This window comes from Equus caballus, chromosome 18 (genome assembly GCF_041296265.1).
Source record: "Equus caballus isolate H_3958 breed thoroughbred chromosome 18, TB-T2T, whole genome shotgun sequence".
Lineage (NCBI taxonomy): Eukaryota > Metazoa > Chordata > Mammalia > Perissodactyla > Equidae > Equus > Equus caballus.
In genome coordinates this window covers 60,164,907-60,181,872 of record NC_091701.1, presented here as the reverse complement: position 1 = coordinate 60,181,872, position 16,966 = coordinate 60,164,907, and the positions used below count along the sequence as shown (strand labels likewise).

The following is a 16,966-nucleotide window of genomic DNA, read 5'->3' as shown; positions in this document are numbered from 1 at the left end:
TCTTAGAAATACAGTATTTTGGTCCTCATCCCAGACCTATTCAATAAGAATGTGCATTTTACCAAGATGCCCAGGGGATGAGTATGCAAGTCAAAGTTTGAGAAGTACTGGTTTATACAACTGTGGGGAACGCAATACGCTAAATCCCATTGAACCGTAAGGACCAGGCGGAGGGAGCCACTTCATCCTTTTCCTGGACGGGGTCTTTTCTGTCGTGAGCGTTGGAGACCGGAGGCTGACGGGCCCGGGGCAGGACTAGGTCAGGGCGGCCCCGCCTGCCCGCCCCGCCTCCCTCCTGGGTCTCTGCCCTGCGAGCGGTTGCTGTGGCAGCGCCGGACGCAGCTAGAGCCGTGGCTGCCGCGGCCTCCGCCGCCTCCTCCAAAAGCCTGCCCCGACCCCTGGCTCGGGCCCCGCTTGCGGTTCCGCCATGCCCTGGGGGAGGCGTGGCGGCAGGGTGAGCGCCCTGGAGGGCGGCCCGGAGGAAGAGGCGCCCCCGGTGGCGGCTGCTGTGCCCTCGGTGTTGTGGGCGTCCCGGCTGCAGCCAGAGGCTGCGGCCGAGCAGATTCTGCTCCGGGGCATCTTCGAGATCGGGAGGGACAGCTGCGACGTGGTGCTGAGCGAGCGGGCCCTGAGGTGGCGGCCCATCCAGCCCGAGCGCCCCGCAGGTGAGTGGTCCCAGCGAGACGTCCCGGCTGGGCCTCCTCCCTCTCCTCCACCCCCGCCCTCCATCTCGGCGCTTCCTCTCCGCCCTAGCCAGGCTCCTCCTCCGCCCCAGCAGGCGACCGCGTCCCGAAGCCACCGCCGCCACCTCCCCAACTGGGGAGAACCCGAGCCACCCTCAGGGGCCTCCCGCTCCCGCCTGGCTGCCCGCCTCCGGAGCATTCCCTGGACCAACGTCACACTCGGCTTCTGCTCTGCGACGCAGAAGAAAGAACTAAGCCCCAAAGAGGCGATGTTTTCCAAACGCGGGAAGGTCTCTTTCTCCTCCCAAGTTGATGAAGTTTTAAGCCGTCAACCTCTGATGGTACGCTTATCCGATAAGCATTTTTCAGGATATACTTGCACGTCGGTTCTGAATTCAGCTCATTTTGCTGACTTCTGAAAATTTAACCCCAGTGCTTTGGAGTCTCTCTGGACTTTTCCATCTCTCACATTCCTTGTCGTTGCCTAGGATCAAGCTTTCTTAGGCTCAGTCTAGAAACTTTTGATTTCTCATGTTGACTTTAGAGTCATCATCATGCTGTTTACTTGCATTTGCCTTTAATTGACTTAAAACTTCAGTTATTTAGAAAGTGTTTCAATGCTGTACTGTACACTACAACTATTTCACGTCAGTCTAGAGGTGAGCTACGCAAGAGCCTTGGATGTGATACACAGTCTCTTGTAGCTAAATACAAACTTATGAAATTAAAAAATTGCCTTCCTCTCTTGGAAAACAAGACACAATGTGCTATTTATATTAAAGAATAGAAAAATGTCACTGTTTTGAAGTTTCTCCTACAAAAGTCGAACAAAACGAAACCGACTAATCAGGGACCCAGCGCTGGTTATGAGTGTGAATTCTGCTTCTGCATATGCTATGTTCATTTAACTAAACTACCTTCGACCTTAAGTAAAATGTTTTCAGGTGTTTTGAAAACCAAGGCAGACTATTTTCTTGAACCTTTGTGTTAAAAGCTAGAGAAACGGACATAGAATTATTCTAAGTCAGTTTGAATGCTGCGGATATGGAAGTTTACAATTACAGCCTAGATTAGTGTGCACGAGTCAGTTTAACCTAGAGTGAAGCTGAAATACTATAGAATTAAAATGAGACATTGCCCAGTGAGAAGTCATACAAACCAATATTGTAAGGCTAGGACACAAAAAGGCAAATAATGACATGAAAAAGAAATGCTGTTTTACATCCAGTAGTGATTGAGGAAAAGTAGGTTTCCTTAGCATTCCTGGCTGTAGAATTTAAAAAGACGCCTCGACAATTATAGCTCTAAAGGTTGCAAGTGTTGATTCTTTATAGATTAGCCCTAAAACCCTTTGTTGTTGTTTTTTAATCTAGGTACACCAGTTTTTCTTTGTGACTAACACCTAGTATGCAAACCACTTTGGGCCCCTAAAATTGGAGGTACAGAAGCCCAGCACCCTAGTAAGCACTTCTATTTATAGAAGAAATTAACAGATATTTTACTTAATAAAACAATAAAAGAAAAGACAGGCAGGTATTAAGAGATGATATGTTTGAATGTGAGAAATACTGCCTGATGTGGAATTAGCTTAGATGTGAATAGTGAAAGACAAATGAAATTGATCCAGACAATGGAAGAAACACTACACCAAGGTTACCGTACTTGCGAGGACATGGTGGGGGAGGATGTAGTGGGGAGACCGCGTCCATTGCTAGTTGGCCAGTGACTGGCTGTTCCAGGACATTGTGAGGGTGGAGTGGGGTCACTGGGCATTATTAGATCATACATATGAGATGTTTGCAAGGCCATTCAGTTTTTAAACCTCATGGTGCCTAAGTAACTGTTTTTCTTTTTTTAGGTAGACTTTATTTTTTAGAGCAGTTTTAGGTTCACAGCAAAATTGAGCAGAAGGTATAACAATTTCCCATGTACTCCCTGCCCTACACATGCACAGCCTCCCCAGTGATCAACATCCTCCACCAGAGTGGCACATTTGTCACAACTGATGAACATATGCTGACACATCATTATTGCCCAGAGTCCCTAGTTTATGTTAGGGTTCACTCTTGATGTTGTGTATTCTATGGGTTTTGGCAAATTTATAATGTGTATTAGGGTTCTCCAGAGAAACAGAACCAATAGAATATATAGATATATTCGAGGAGATTTACTGTGGGAATTGGAGATTTTTATAGGATGACAAAGCCTGAGATATGCCACTGTATGCTGTCTGTGCCACTGTATGGGTCTGCAAGCTAGAGACCTGGGAAAACCAGTGGGATAATTCAGACTGAGTCTGACGACCTGAAAACCAGGGGAGCTGATGAGCAGCCTAAGGCCAAAGGCCTGAGAACTGGTGGTGGGGTGAGGGTGGGGGGCAGTGAAGTAAGTCCCAGCTTGAAAACCAGGAGTTCTGATGTCCAAGGATGGGAGAAGATGGACATCCCAGCTCAAAAGGAGAAAGGGAGAGTCGGTGCTGCTTCTGCATTTTTGTTCTCTTGGAGCCCCCTACAGAGCCCTCAACAGCATGAATGATGCCCGCCCACACTGGTGAGGGCAGACCTTTACTCAGTCTACTGATTCAAGTGCTAATACAGCCAGAATGATGTTTTACTTGCTCTCTGAGCATCCCTTAGCCCAGTCAGGTTGACGCATAAAATTAACCATCACAACAAGTATCCACTGTTATAGTATCAGACAGGGTAGCTTCATTACAACTAAAGATCCTCTGCGCTCTGCCCATTCATCCCTCCCCCCCAACCCCTGGCAACTACTGATCTTTTCACTGTTTCCATAGTTTTGTCTTTTCCAGAATGTCATATAGTTGGAATCATACAGTATGCAGCCTTTTCAAATTAGCTTGTTTTACCTAGTAATATATGTTTAAGGTTCCTCCATGTCTTTTCATGGCTTGATAGCTCATTTCTTTTTAGTGCTGAATAATATTCCATTGTCTAGATGGACCACAGTTTATTGATCCATTCACCCACCAAAGGACATCTTGTTTGCTTCCAGCTTTTCGCCATTATGAATAAACCTGCTATAGACATCCACAGGCAGGTTTTTGTGTGGATATAGTTTTCAGCTTCTTTGGGTAAATACCAAGGAGTACTGTTGCTGGATTGTACAGTAAAAGTATGTTTAGTTTTGTAAAATATGTTCAAACTGTCTTCCAAAGTGGTTTTACCATTTTGCATTTCCACCAGCAGTGAATGAGTTCTTATTGCTCTGCATTCCTGCCAGCATTTGGTGCTGTCAGCATCTCAGAGTCTGGCCATTTTAAGACGTGGTAGCGTAATTCGTCTTAATTTGCATTTCCCTGATGACATGTGATATAGAGCATCTTTTCCTGTGCTTATTTGGCCTCTGTATATTTTCTTCATGAGGTGTCTAAGATCTTTGGCCCCTTTTTTAATCAGGTTGTTTGTTATTGTTGAGTTTTAAGAGTTCTTTGTGTATTTCGGATAATAATCCTTTATCAGATGCATCTTCTGCAAATATTTTTCCCTAGCCTTAATTGTTCTCACTAATGAAATAAAATATCACGTGATCTTTCCCTAATTTTCTATCTTGAGTAATGAGCAAAGACACTAATGTATTTTATGAGGGCTATCACTGCCAAAATGTAACTAATTGATGGTGTTGTTGCCAGGGCAAATGAGTTTGACCATAGTGATCATAGTTTCTTTATTGGGTTCAAGGGTGACTTGGAATAATGGTTGTGTTACCCTTTCCCGTAGTAGTGAGGACTGTGAGGAAAGCCTGTAAGTCAAGATGGGAGGCACAAAAGCACCAGTACTTTTCGTTGGTCTTTTTTTGTTGGAAGAAATGTTTTCAGTTTAGTACATTAGATCTTGTCAGTCAAGATATTAATCTGACTAGTGGCTATTCCCTTAACAAATTAACTTAAATATTTTGGTGCTAACAGTGCTGGAACACTTTGCTAGGTGCTATGACAATGCAAAATGATGACCTGATCTGTCATCCAAGGAGATTTTACATTTTTGAAAGACATATGACTCCAAACCATGATATAAGACTGTATGTCACCAAACATTAAGCACCTCATATACACTTTGTCCAGTGACATGAAGATCTGTAAGACGTGGGCCCTGCCTGTAGGGATTTCTGTGTGTTCAGAGGAGGGAGACATCTATTCTTGACAGGAGTTTCTTCATGGAGTATCAATCTTGTTTATTTAAGTCTTCACTTCCAAAAAGGACTCAAGTTAAATAGTAAAAGGTAAGAGGTTAAGGTGTATTAGTTTTCTAGGGCTATGGTAACAAATCCCCACAACCTTGGCAGCTTAGAACAACAGAACCTTATTCTCTCACAGTTTTAGAGGCCAGAATTCAGAAATCGCCCTGTCAGTAGCCGTGCCCCCTCTGGAGGCACTAGGAGAGAATCCTTCCCTACCTCTTGCAGCTTCTGGCAGCTCGGGGCATTGCTTGGCTTGTGGCAGCATAACTCTACTCTCTGCCTCTGTCTTGACATGGCCTATCCCTCTGTGTCTCCTCTCCTTTTATAAGGACAAAGCCATTAGATTTAAGATCTACCTTAAATCTAGGTAGATCTCATCTTGAGATCCTTAACTTAATTTCGTCTGCAAAGACCCTATTTCGAAATAAGATCCCATTCTGATGCTCCAAGTGGACCTGAATTTTTGGCGCGGGTCACTATTCAATCCACTACAGGTATGATGGAAATGGGAGAAAGATGCTGGTTAAGGGAATAAAATGAAGGCAGAAAACAGAAGGGAATACTGGGAATCTCTGGGAATACAGAATCTCTGGGAATACTGATTGGTAGTGTCTGTCAAAGTGTAGCAGGAGAACATTTAATAGAATAATAGAGACCAGAATGGGGAGAGACCTGAAGACAAAGGTAAAGAACTTAGGCTTTATGTAGCGGAAAGCATGAAGTTCTTTTCCCTTAGCTTTTCACTTACATTTGTTTAAAGCTATGTCATCCGGCTCACTGTGTCCCTCTCCACCCCAAGTCCTGCCATGCTGATACTCATATCACAATCAATATTAAAGCTGCAGACTTGCTAGACTTCTCCTGATGTGGTGACTTTCACCTTCATTCCATGTCATTTGCCTCCACCCATGACCACCCCATAGACGTTTGTCATCTCTATTCAAGACCAACCCATCCCATCTCTTCAGCCTCATCCAGGAACTTGTCTCATCTGTTACACTCTCTTAGGTTTTCAGTCCTGGCTTTCTGCCAGCTCTTTCTCTTAAGCGTAGTGATATGTTCAGAACTCTCCCATCCTAATGGTCCCCAGTCTTGATCCTGTAAGCTTCCATCTCTAGCTGCTACCCTGCCTCTTTTCTCACTTTCCTTGATATGCTGCTAGAAAAATTAGTTTACTCTCACTGCCTTCATGGATTCGCCGCTTATTTAGTCCTCAACCGTCTGAGACCTGGCTTTGTTCTTTCTGCTGAAACTGTTTGATCAAACGTTAGTGGCCTTCTAACTGCCCAATCCAATGGACAAATTTCAGCACTTATGTTTTGGATTTCTCCTTCATTTGACCTTGACTCTGCTCCTTTGATTTCTGTAACACCACCAGCACTTAGTTTATCAGTCTCCCATGGGGACTTCCTTCTGTCTGCCTGTCAAAGTTTGGTGTTCCCAAGGAGTCTGGGCTGGGCCAAGTGTTGTCAGTCGTCATGTGCTTTCTGGGTAGTGTTGTCCACTGTTCTCTTCTACTCTCAGACTTAACATTCAAATCTCTGTCTTTAGTCCTGACCTCAAGTACTTCCTAGACACATCAACTTGCGAGTCCCACAAATTTAGAAAGTTCATAAGAAAAGCAACTTTTCTTGTTCCTTAAAATATCTCCTGCTCTTGTATTCCCTATCACAGATTTGGAACTCACTAATTAATCAGAGTCAGTTGTCAGAAGATTTAACTTTGCTTTTTAGATGTGTGTAAGTTACGGCACAATGAGTAAGATGAGGGCTGGAATTCCTTGAAGTTTATGTTGGATGGATCACAGGGATCCATATTCAAGTAGTAAACATGCTGGCTTAAGGTGTGAAGGGGCATTTAGGCGGCTGTCTGGAATGTTATCTAAGCCAGGATTCTGAAGGTAAATCCAGCCTCTCTGTCCCTCACTCTTTACTTGTAATCAACCACCAATCCTGCACGTTCTATTTACTGCCTTCTCTGTCAGCCAATCATTACCCTAGTTCAGGCTGTTGTAATCTCTTACTGGCCTACTCTGTCACCTCCCTCTTGAGTCTGTGCTTAATTGTTACCTTCTCAGTGGCATGTATCTTCTAATATACTACATAGTATTTACTGTCTGTCTTCCCCACCACCACCTCACTTTAAGATGGCAGGGATTTTTGTCTATTGTGTTATTGAGGGTCCTGATAGTGAACAAATGGCCCATTCATGTTAGGATAACTTGATAAAAGTTTAAAAAGGCAGTGTTTATGAAGGTATGGGCAGGAGGTAGCGATAGTGAAGTACTCTTGGGACTAATAGTATAGGGGCAGGTTCTTAGGCCCAAAAGGGCAAGGGGAGGGAGCAGGTGTCTGAACCTGGGTTCAGAGAGACTATGGGAGTGGGTCACTAGGCTGGAGAGGTGGCCTTTGCCTCAGCTTGGCTGATTTCCTCCACCAACCATGCAGGGAGGGAGGTAGGACTCGATACCCAAGGTTCCTCTTTTCTGGCCCTTACCACAGTCCAAAGACAACTAGAAGCCAGAGGGCAAGGGGACCACATGATGTAGGCCATACAGTATGACCTCCTGGGCACAGAGCAGGAGGAGAAGGATGGAGACTGTGTCTAGTTGGGGAAAAGGGAAGATAATCACAATGTCTGTTTTGTTTGCCTGTCAGAACCTTGAAGAGTGCCTGACACGTAAACAATCAAAATTTGTTGAGTGAACAAATTTGTGAATGGCTCTCATGAACTTTCATTTTGCCTATTGCATTGTGATCCCATTACTCCACTCCTCCTTAAAAGTGACTCCTCATCACCTGCGAGAGAGTATGCCCTCCCCTTTTTTAAAAGCATCCGAACTTTTTTTAAAAAAGCATTTTTAAGCTAATGTTAGCCTACTTCTCCATTGTGAATGTCATCGCTGCAAGGTTCCATCTTACTCAGCTGCAGGGTAGAAAGCACTGACCGGGGCATAGATTGACCAGGATGCCACCACTATAATGTAAACTCTATACACAAAAGGGCATCATCTCTTCGGAAAATACCTTCTTTGCTGCCTACAGTGGTGCCTAACGGTCTTTCTTTTGGAATCTCATGACCATTTCACTTGAGGAATCATGCATGAGTTCATTCATATTAATATAAAGTAATTATCAAGTTAGCTGTCTGTGACCTAGGAAGGAGCAAAATCCTGAAGAAATAGGAGAGGCATCAGGAGAGTTCTTTGAGACCAACTGAGAAAGGTCAATAAGTCTACGTCATGGGATGCTGCCCAGGCTGAGCAGGTCGAGGGTAGTGCTACAGTGTGGGTTGCCCCCTGACATGGTGCCAGGGACTGGATATGAGGTGTCAAAAATTGAGAAGAGAGCTCAGAAAGGGGATGTCGGGAGATACTGCAGACCATTTTGCATATTTTGTAATTTAGCCCTTAGCTCATGCTATTACTGGATCAGATATTTTCAGAGTTCAATATTTTCAAAAGTATCCCTGATTGCCTGTTGGCATTGTTCTAAATCTCAACCAAGGACAAACTTCTAGCTATGTGTGACTATTGAGTTCTATTTGAAATGCTAGACTGAAGTAGAAGATACAACCATTTTTGTGCATCCCCAAAACAGAAACTGTTTACTGTGTGACTGGGTATAATGTTTTTATCTGTTTCCCAGAAAGGAAAAGCTACTGATGGGGAGGGTTAGTAATGGGTATGATTAGACTATGTTAAACTGCTATTTTAGTACATTGAAGAATGCTCAGTTTAGGGATCTCGGTGACAGGAATGCCACATGCCCACAGATCTCTCTCTGCTATCTCACGCTGGGAACTTCATCGTTTATTAATGGATAGCACCTTGAAGTATGAAAAGCACTATGGGTCTTTTATAGGCTTCCTGCTGCAGCTGTCTGTCATCTGCTCCCATCTGTGGTGTAGGAAAGGTCTCAGGAGTGGGCGCCAAAGGACCTGAGGTCTTTCTCTGCAACTAACAAAGTGTATAACTGACTTTGAGTAAGTCATTTAACTCCTCTCAGTTATGGTTATTCACCTGCAGAATGAGAGATTTATATGATATTATCTCTACCATCAACTCTGTGAAGTTGCATTTTATAGAAAAGATCTATTTCTATAGACTTTAGGCATTGGGACATTTTAATCAATTAAGTCAGTCTGAGGAAAGTTTGAACAATCAGTGGGGTCAACCGTCTGGCGTGTGGGGAGCGGTGTTGTATTTTACAGCAGGAGCTTTGCAGCCCTAATGAATTTCTAATTAGAAGAACCACATAGGAAATATGAGCCAAGCCCTTTGCTCCCCTTCCCCAGCTTCAGGGCACAATGCTGAGAGGTGGGTAGTCGCCTCACCACAGGTCCTGTCTTTGGAAAGGAAGAGACCATTTTCTGATAGAAAATTCTTGGTCAAGGCTAGTCGTAAGCAGATTTTTCATGATGGACAAGAGGACTAGCTTATCTTCCTTCTATTTCATTTCCTGTATCCTCTAGCCAAATTTCTGACCAAGGATTTTATAATATGTTTGATTAGAATTAGAATATTATGTTTTACATATTTTAAAAGATAAAATGAGAATATCAAAATTAATTGTGGTTTACAATTCTCTATTTTTCATAGACTTATTACCCCAGGTTACACAATTTCATGTTATGTTTTTTCAAAGGGTTAATCCTGCCACAACTCTGGGTTCAGCTGAATTAGTGCAGCGACCAGAAAATCTGAGAAAGCTAGGCTTCAAAATAAGTTCTTGAACGGGTTTCTTTTATAAGAGAGTTAAGATGATTTTCTTGTGCTTTAAGTTTATATAAACATTTGCTGGAAACTTAGCAAGGTGAAAGGTAATGTAGAAAAATGTGAAAATGAGAAAAAATCGTAATCAATTTTAAAACAACAAGAGTCAGTGATTATGTGGGCCTTAGCAGAGTGGGTCCATTCTGAGTATTAATCTGCCTGAGCTGTTTGGGAGCAGATGCACGTGAAACAGATCCCGGTCTTCTGTTGTGTACATCCAAAGTGAGACATCTGTCAGCGGACCGTGTGGTCAGAAATAATGGAAGCAGGGGTTAAACCCCGAAATGACCCATTACTCATGTGAATTATTGAAGGACTAATTACTCAGTAAATCATTATGCTTTGATTCATCAGTCTACATATTAAGAAGAAAACGCTTCTTTAAAAAGATTGTTAGTATGTTCCAAAACTGTCAAATTTGAAGGAATTTTAAAAAGACCCATATGAAAAATGAAGCTTCCCAAGTAACTGCAGATACTGTTGATGAAGGTTTTAAACGCTTTGACAGGCCAATTAACCTATTGTATAAATATTGTATATAGCTTATATTGTATAAATATTAGCTTTTATTTTTTTTTTGAGGAAGATTGGCCCTGAGCTAACTACTGCCAGTACTCCTCTTTTTGCTGAGGAAGCCTCGCCCTGAGCTAACATCTGTGCCCATCTTACTCTACTTTCTATGTGGGACGCCTACCACAGCATGACGTGCCAAGCGGTGACATGTCGGCACCCGGGATCCGAACCGGCAAACCCCCGGGCCACCCGAGAAGCGGAACGTGCACACTTAACTGCTGCGCTCCCGGGCCAGCCCCAAATATTAGCTTTTTATTAAAGTAAATTGGTCCACACAGAAACACAAATATCGAGTGAATCTCTAACGCATGGCTGTTAGGTTCAACTTTCTGTGACGATGGAATGCTCTGTATCTGAATTGTCCAATATGGTTGCCACCAGCCACATGTGGCTATTGAGCACCTGAAGTGTGGCTCGTGTGACTGAGGAACTGAATTTTTAATTTTATTTAATTTCAATTAATTTAAATTTAATAGCCACACGCCACTAGTGGTGATCACATCAGACAACACAGCTCTAGCACATGGAGAGTTGAAAATGTTTATTCCCTTTATTCCCAGGCATGGGTTTTCATATTTATTTCTACAGGAAGGTAAAGTTTCCAAATAATTAATCTCAGTGTAGAACTGCTATGGCGATGCAATCTGAATGCTGATTTAAAGATAACGCAGCTAAGTGCAGGGATGCCAAAGTGGCAAAGCCCTTAACGTACCTTGTGAGGACAAGAAAAATAGCTTTTGTTTCTTTTGGTGAATTAATTGGCCAATAGTAAAGTTGAAGCCTATAAAAATCACTGTTTTGTTCCTCATGGTCACTGTGATTGTTTAAACTGAAATCTGGCAGACTTCATCTGTTTCTTACTGTAGGAATAGTATATTTGAAATGATGGCTGTCCCAGCCTGTGCACTAATGTTCTTCCTAAATATGCCCCAACCATGTGGCACCATCTGAAGGCAAGTACTTTTTAAAACTGATCTACTTTTGTGTCCCCCTTCCTCTCGTCCCTTCCCCTTGTGGGAGTCTTTGGGGCTGGAAGTGGCACAGAAATATCTTCTTAGGAGTGGGCAACGGTACTTGCACTGAAACCAAGGGATGTGCAAATTAAGAGTCAGCTGGGCTGGATCAAGGTCAGTAACCTGGAGAGGTTGATCCAGATGGATTATCCAAAGCAGGAAGATCTGAAGTGAACTGCAGAAGTCTAACCATGATGAAGCTAAAGAGTCAGAGTGATGGCAACGGATCTAAGGAACAACAGACTGGTTGGATATGCGGGAGAACACTACTGCCTAGACTGGGCATTTTTGTGCCCTCTCTTATTTAGGGAAGTGGACCATCCTTGTTTAAAGGGCCAGGGATGTCATAGGTGTAACTCATTGCAGTTGTGTGATCTATGTATTAAAATACTCATTCTGAACCTTATTGCATGTTATCCTGCCTAGTCTATTGCTTGAGTATGTTATTAGATTGCATTTGAGACACTGACAAATCTACAAATACCGTTGAAGTCCTCAACAAAGGTCTCTCTAAGTCCTTTTATATTACCGTATTCCTGCCCAAGTTTTAGAAGTAGGGTCCAATGATGGAGGTGGTATATGCTAAGCAAGTGAATTCTAGGTGTGTATATGTGTGTGTGTGTGTGTGTGTGGTGAGCAAAGGGAAGGAATCCTTAGTAGCCATGGCTCTTTATATGCTCTTGTATTTTCCAAAAATCAGTGTGTGCTTGGGGAGGTAAAAGGGAGCAGAGGGAAGGGAAATGGAGTTTGAAGGAAATTAAACCTTGTGGTAACTTTTGCCCTGTGAACCAGAAGCTGAGGATGACTGAATCCAGAGGCAAGCAAGCAGGCAGGTATGCATACAAATAAAAATAGCATAGTGCTATGGACTGATGGTGAGACTAAAGATAAGTCTAAAATAATGTACCAGCTGGCATCAGGGAATTCCTATGTACCTTCCAAGATTTTCATCAGAAATAGTGTTCTGGAGACTTCTGCTGCTGCTACACCACAGTGTCCAATGTTTGAATGAAAATAGTGAGCATATATTGGTGTTTACTCTACCAGGCTCTGGATTAAGCATCTCATCTTGTTCACTCTTCCCCAAAAGACTATGTAGTCTAGATAGGGTTTTTATCCCTAGGGCCTCAGATGTTAAATAACTTGTGCAAGATCCTGGTAGTAAGGGAGTTGCTGGGATTCGAAGCCGGAAGTCTGACTCCAGCGCCCACATTCTACCCATTAGGTTATGCCCCTTCCTCAGTGGAGCAAGAAAGAATTCCCCCTAAGAATTCCCGACTCCTTCAGGAGTCTAATGCCCGAGTCAGTGATCGTGAAACATCATGGTCCAAATCCAAATCCAAATCCTTTCAAACAACGGTATCATCTGACTTCTTTCACGTCTTTAAGACAGTTCCATCATGGAACGCATATTCCATTTCTCTGACCACTTCTAACTTCAGAGTAAATGATGAAAATAGAAATAAATGGAAGTTAAAATTTTTTTTTAATAAACTCAATATATTATATGGAAAACATCAACCATACCCAAATGTAGAAAGAATAATATAATAAGCCTCCATGTTCAGCCCAATGAGGGGTGAGACTCTATGTAACACACTATTGAGTTTAAACAGTTTTTAAAGCCGGTCTTATTTCATCTCTGCCCTACCCGTTTCCCTTCTTTCTCTGGAATAGTCAAAAGCAATTCCTGGACATCATATAATTGCATCTATAAACATCTCAGCATGTGTCTTTAAGAAATAAGGATTGAAAAACTATATAGTACACAATATAATCACAATACTACTATTCTAATTTAAAATAATCCTCTATATGCTTAAATATATGGTAAGTGTTCAGATTACCCTGATTGTTTCTCTCTCTCTCTTTTAAGTAATCAACATTGAAATAAGGTCCATGTTGCAGTTGGTTGCTATGTCTTTTATGTCTTCTAATCCACAGATTCCTCTTCCTCTTTTTTTTTTTGCAATTTATTTTCTGAACAAACCAGGTTGTCTGGCCTGTAGTTTCCCATAGGAATATGAAAAGTTTGTTGGGGAAAAATGCAAAAGATAAAGAGTGGAGGAAGCATTTGGGGGATAACCTTCAGACTAGGATGCCAATCTGACACCTGTGAAAGGAGGATGAAGCCAGCAGAGACAGGGAGAGCCTGGCTCGTGAGGCATATCTGATAAAGATGCTTACTGGTGGTGAGAGCTTGGAAGAAAGGATTGCCCATTATGGTCCCGCCTTGGGCAAAAATGGCCAAGCCTCAGCTGTGTTCACTTGTGGGCTGGAGGTTGCCTGGGAAGCATGTGACTTCAGCTCCAAAGCTGAGGTGGATCCTGAGGGTGCCAGCGGCTGGAGGCTGTCAGCTAACTGCACTCCTTGCAGCAGTAAGGCACGTTCTTCCTCAAAGGGGGATACCAACAGCCACGGCGACCAATGAGATTTATTATTGTCATCATTATGAATTCACGTATTTAAACATAGTAAGTATATTTTAATTCACAGCAATGACTATTCTTACTAATTCTCAGATTGTCCCAATTCTGGATTTTTGGACCAATGGGAGCCCCTTCAAGTTGATTTCTGAGTCCTTTTGACATTCGTTCACCTGTCTCTGATAGCTTCCTTGCTTTCTGGAATGGCAAGATATTTCAGGCTCATCTTGAACACTTCATGCCTCAGACATGCCGTCAACCCTATCACCAAGGAGGCCTACTTCCTTTTGTTGGGGAATGATGTTTAGAGACCACAATTTGAGCACCAGTTGTGCTCATTCTCATACTTACCTTATATGGTCTTTTTCCTAAGTTTTTCAAAAAATAGAGCTAGGGGGCTGGCCCAGTTGCATCGTGGTTAAGTTTGCACACTCTGCTTGGGTCGCCCAGGGTTCATGGGTTTGGATCCCAGGCATGGACCTACACACCACTCATCAAGCCATGCTGTGGCACCATCCCACATGCAAACTAGAAGAAGATTGGCTCAGATATTAGCTCAGGGACATTCGTCCTCAAGCAAAAAGAGGGAGATTGGCAACAGACGTTGGCTCAGGGCCAATCTTCCACACCAAAAGAAAAAAAAACCCAGAGCTAAGAAGTATATATTTTTTTCTAAAGAGAAAATGTATCATAGAATTATACTGATACTTCCAGTTCAAGTCTAAAAGGTTTTTACTTCCTTTCCTTTCTCCTACCCTTAAAATGACAATTCCTAACTGCAATATCATTTCTGATTTGCTTTATTCTGAAATATATGTACATCACAGAATAACAACACCAGTGCTATTATCAACAATATAATTACTAAAAGCCATTGAAGATCATTCTGTAATTTTTTGTTGTTGCTCTTGGAGTACACACCACGTAGAGTGTATGATATGTGTAGTCAAATTACTGTATTTTAAAGACACTTGGAATCATTTCTATCTGTGATGTTATACTCTCTACCTGATATGCAGAATTATTTGTTTCATTTTGCTTTTGATTTTTGGACATTGTTTTTCTTTGTGTGATGAGGAAAATTGTCACTGAGCTAACATCTGTGCCAGTCTTCCTCCATTTTGTATGTGGGACGCTGCCACAGAATGGCTTGATGAGCGGTGTGTAGGTCCGGACCCAGGATCTGAACCCATGAACCCTGGGCTGCTGAAGTGAAGGGTGTGAACTTAACCACTAACCCATGGGGCCGGCCCTGGGCATTGATTTTTTTTTTTTAATCCAATTTTGTTTTGTAATTATGTAAAACATTTGTATGGCTCCAAGGTCAAATCTACCAAACAAGCTATATTCTTGGAAATATAACTTTTTTCTGTGTCCCTTTTCCTTCCTTCCTGTTATAGGTAAGCCTATTTGTTTTTTCAAGTTTTTGGTCTATCCTTTTATTTTTTAAATATAAGCAAATACATACATATATTTTTCTCCTTGCTGCACTCCTATCCACCTGCTTAAATCCTTGGTAGCATACTATTGCTTTTTTCCACTTGGATTTCTTTTTAAGTTAACCATATACCCAGCATATCACTCTATAGAGGTATATTGTGAGAGTCCTCATGTCCTTTTATATCTGCACAATAATCCTTTGTGTACCATAGTTTGTTGAACCGGCTCTCTATTGAAGGATTTTATTTTTTCCAGTCATTTTTGCTATTGCAAATAGTGTGTAAAGCCAAGCCTTATCATGTGTCCTTTTGTGGTTTTTTTTCAGTGTATTTTTGGGATAGATTCCTATAAATGGGATTGATGACTCAATGAATAAATGCCTATATAATTTTTAATAGAGTTTAATTTTTACAGCAGGTAATGGAGCAGAAGGTGCAGAGATTTCACATTGACCCCCTGCCTGCCTGTTTAACTTTACACCATATTTCCAAATTCCCTCAAAAAGATTGTGCCATTTTGCATTCCTATCAGCCTTGTGCCAAGGCACCTGTTTCTGTGCAGTTTCTCCAAAAGAGTATATTGTTGAATGGTTTTTGTTTTGTTTTTTGCTGAGGAAGATTCACCCTGAGCTAACATCTGTGCCAATCTTCCTTTATTTTTAAGTACGTGGGCTGCCAGCACAGCACGCCCCTAACAGAGTGGTGTAGGTCTGTGCCTGGGAATCAAACTCGGGCCACTGAAGTGGGGTGCACTGAACTTAACCATTAGGCCGCTGGGCCTGGCCCATGCCAAACTTTTTTTTAAAAACCAATCTGATAGATGAGAAATGGCGTCTCAGCATGGTTTTCATTTGTGTTTTTCTCATTAAATCATTAGTACTTTTAGCTTATTCTTCCTAACATTAGGGAGCACCTATTATATGCTGGGGTCTCTAATAGGATCCTGGGATGTTACAATCAATTTGACACAATTTCTGCTTCAAAGTATTCCAAATCTGCAGGGAGACTTACCGGAAAATAACTAGGTGATCCATTTTGTGTGCAGTGGAGGTATTACTCACAGGGCAATATGAACGAATCCAGAAATGTGGCTAAAGGAGAAAGTCACTTTGTTGAAGTGGGCAGAGGGGGAGGTCCGGGAAAGCCACTGAGGAGTGTGAGGGTAAGCTTGACTGTGGGCCTTGATGCGTGAGTAGGAGCTGGCAACACAAAGGAGTAAGGAAACCACTTCCAAAACAATATTTTGGAAAAAAAATCTCAGGAGAGAATGCTTTGACCTATTTGGAAAATAAGATGTTAGTCTGTGGGGAAGCGTATGTTAATAGGGGGAGACAACAGTGCTTTGTGATAAGTCAGTAGTTTGTATGGGCCCTTGAATATCATGCCAGGAAGTTGGTGTCTTAACCTGTGGGTTGAGTAAGGGGTGGCAAAGGCTGAGTGTCAGAAGATAGCAAGTCTTTGCTTTTTAAAGTAAATGAGTTTGGGTTTTAGAAAGGCAAGCATGGCGGCAGGATTATAAATGGGCTCCACACTGAGGAGGCCATTTCAGTGGCCAGTATACCAGAAGATTCAGAAGGCAGTGTGTCTGCGGCAGGGAGAATGGAGACGTGAGGCAAGATGTAAGGGATATTGTCTGAAACAGAATTTGGTGGGTGTGGGGCGTGAGGGAAAGGGAAGAAACAGTGATGCTGAGACTTTTAGTCTAGGAAATAAAATGGATAGTGGACGCTGCTAAAATTAATTCTCAGATTAGCAAAATGAGAAGAATCTTATTTGAAAGGTATTCTACCAAGCATCAAATATGCCAGTGACTAGCAAAATGTCCAAACAGAAGGGAAATTGAGAGCTCGAAAAATAC

At 42.4% G+C, this 16,966-nt stretch overlaps 1 protein-coding gene across 1 annotated transcript in view; it reads left to right on the top strand.

Moving 5' to 3' along the window:
• Nucleotides 1-305: 305 nt before the first annotated feature.
• CERKL (ceramide kinase like) overlaps nucleotides 306-16,966 on the top strand; it is a 112,532-nt gene continuing 95,871 nt past the window's right edge. Inside the window, exon 1 of the mRNA XM_023622142.2 lies at nucleotides 306-665. Within this exon, the coding sequence (XP_023477910.1) occupies nucleotides 428-665 (238 nt within the window). The 5' untranslated portion in view covers nucleotides 306-427. The remainder of the gene's footprint in view (nucleotides 666-16,966) is intronic.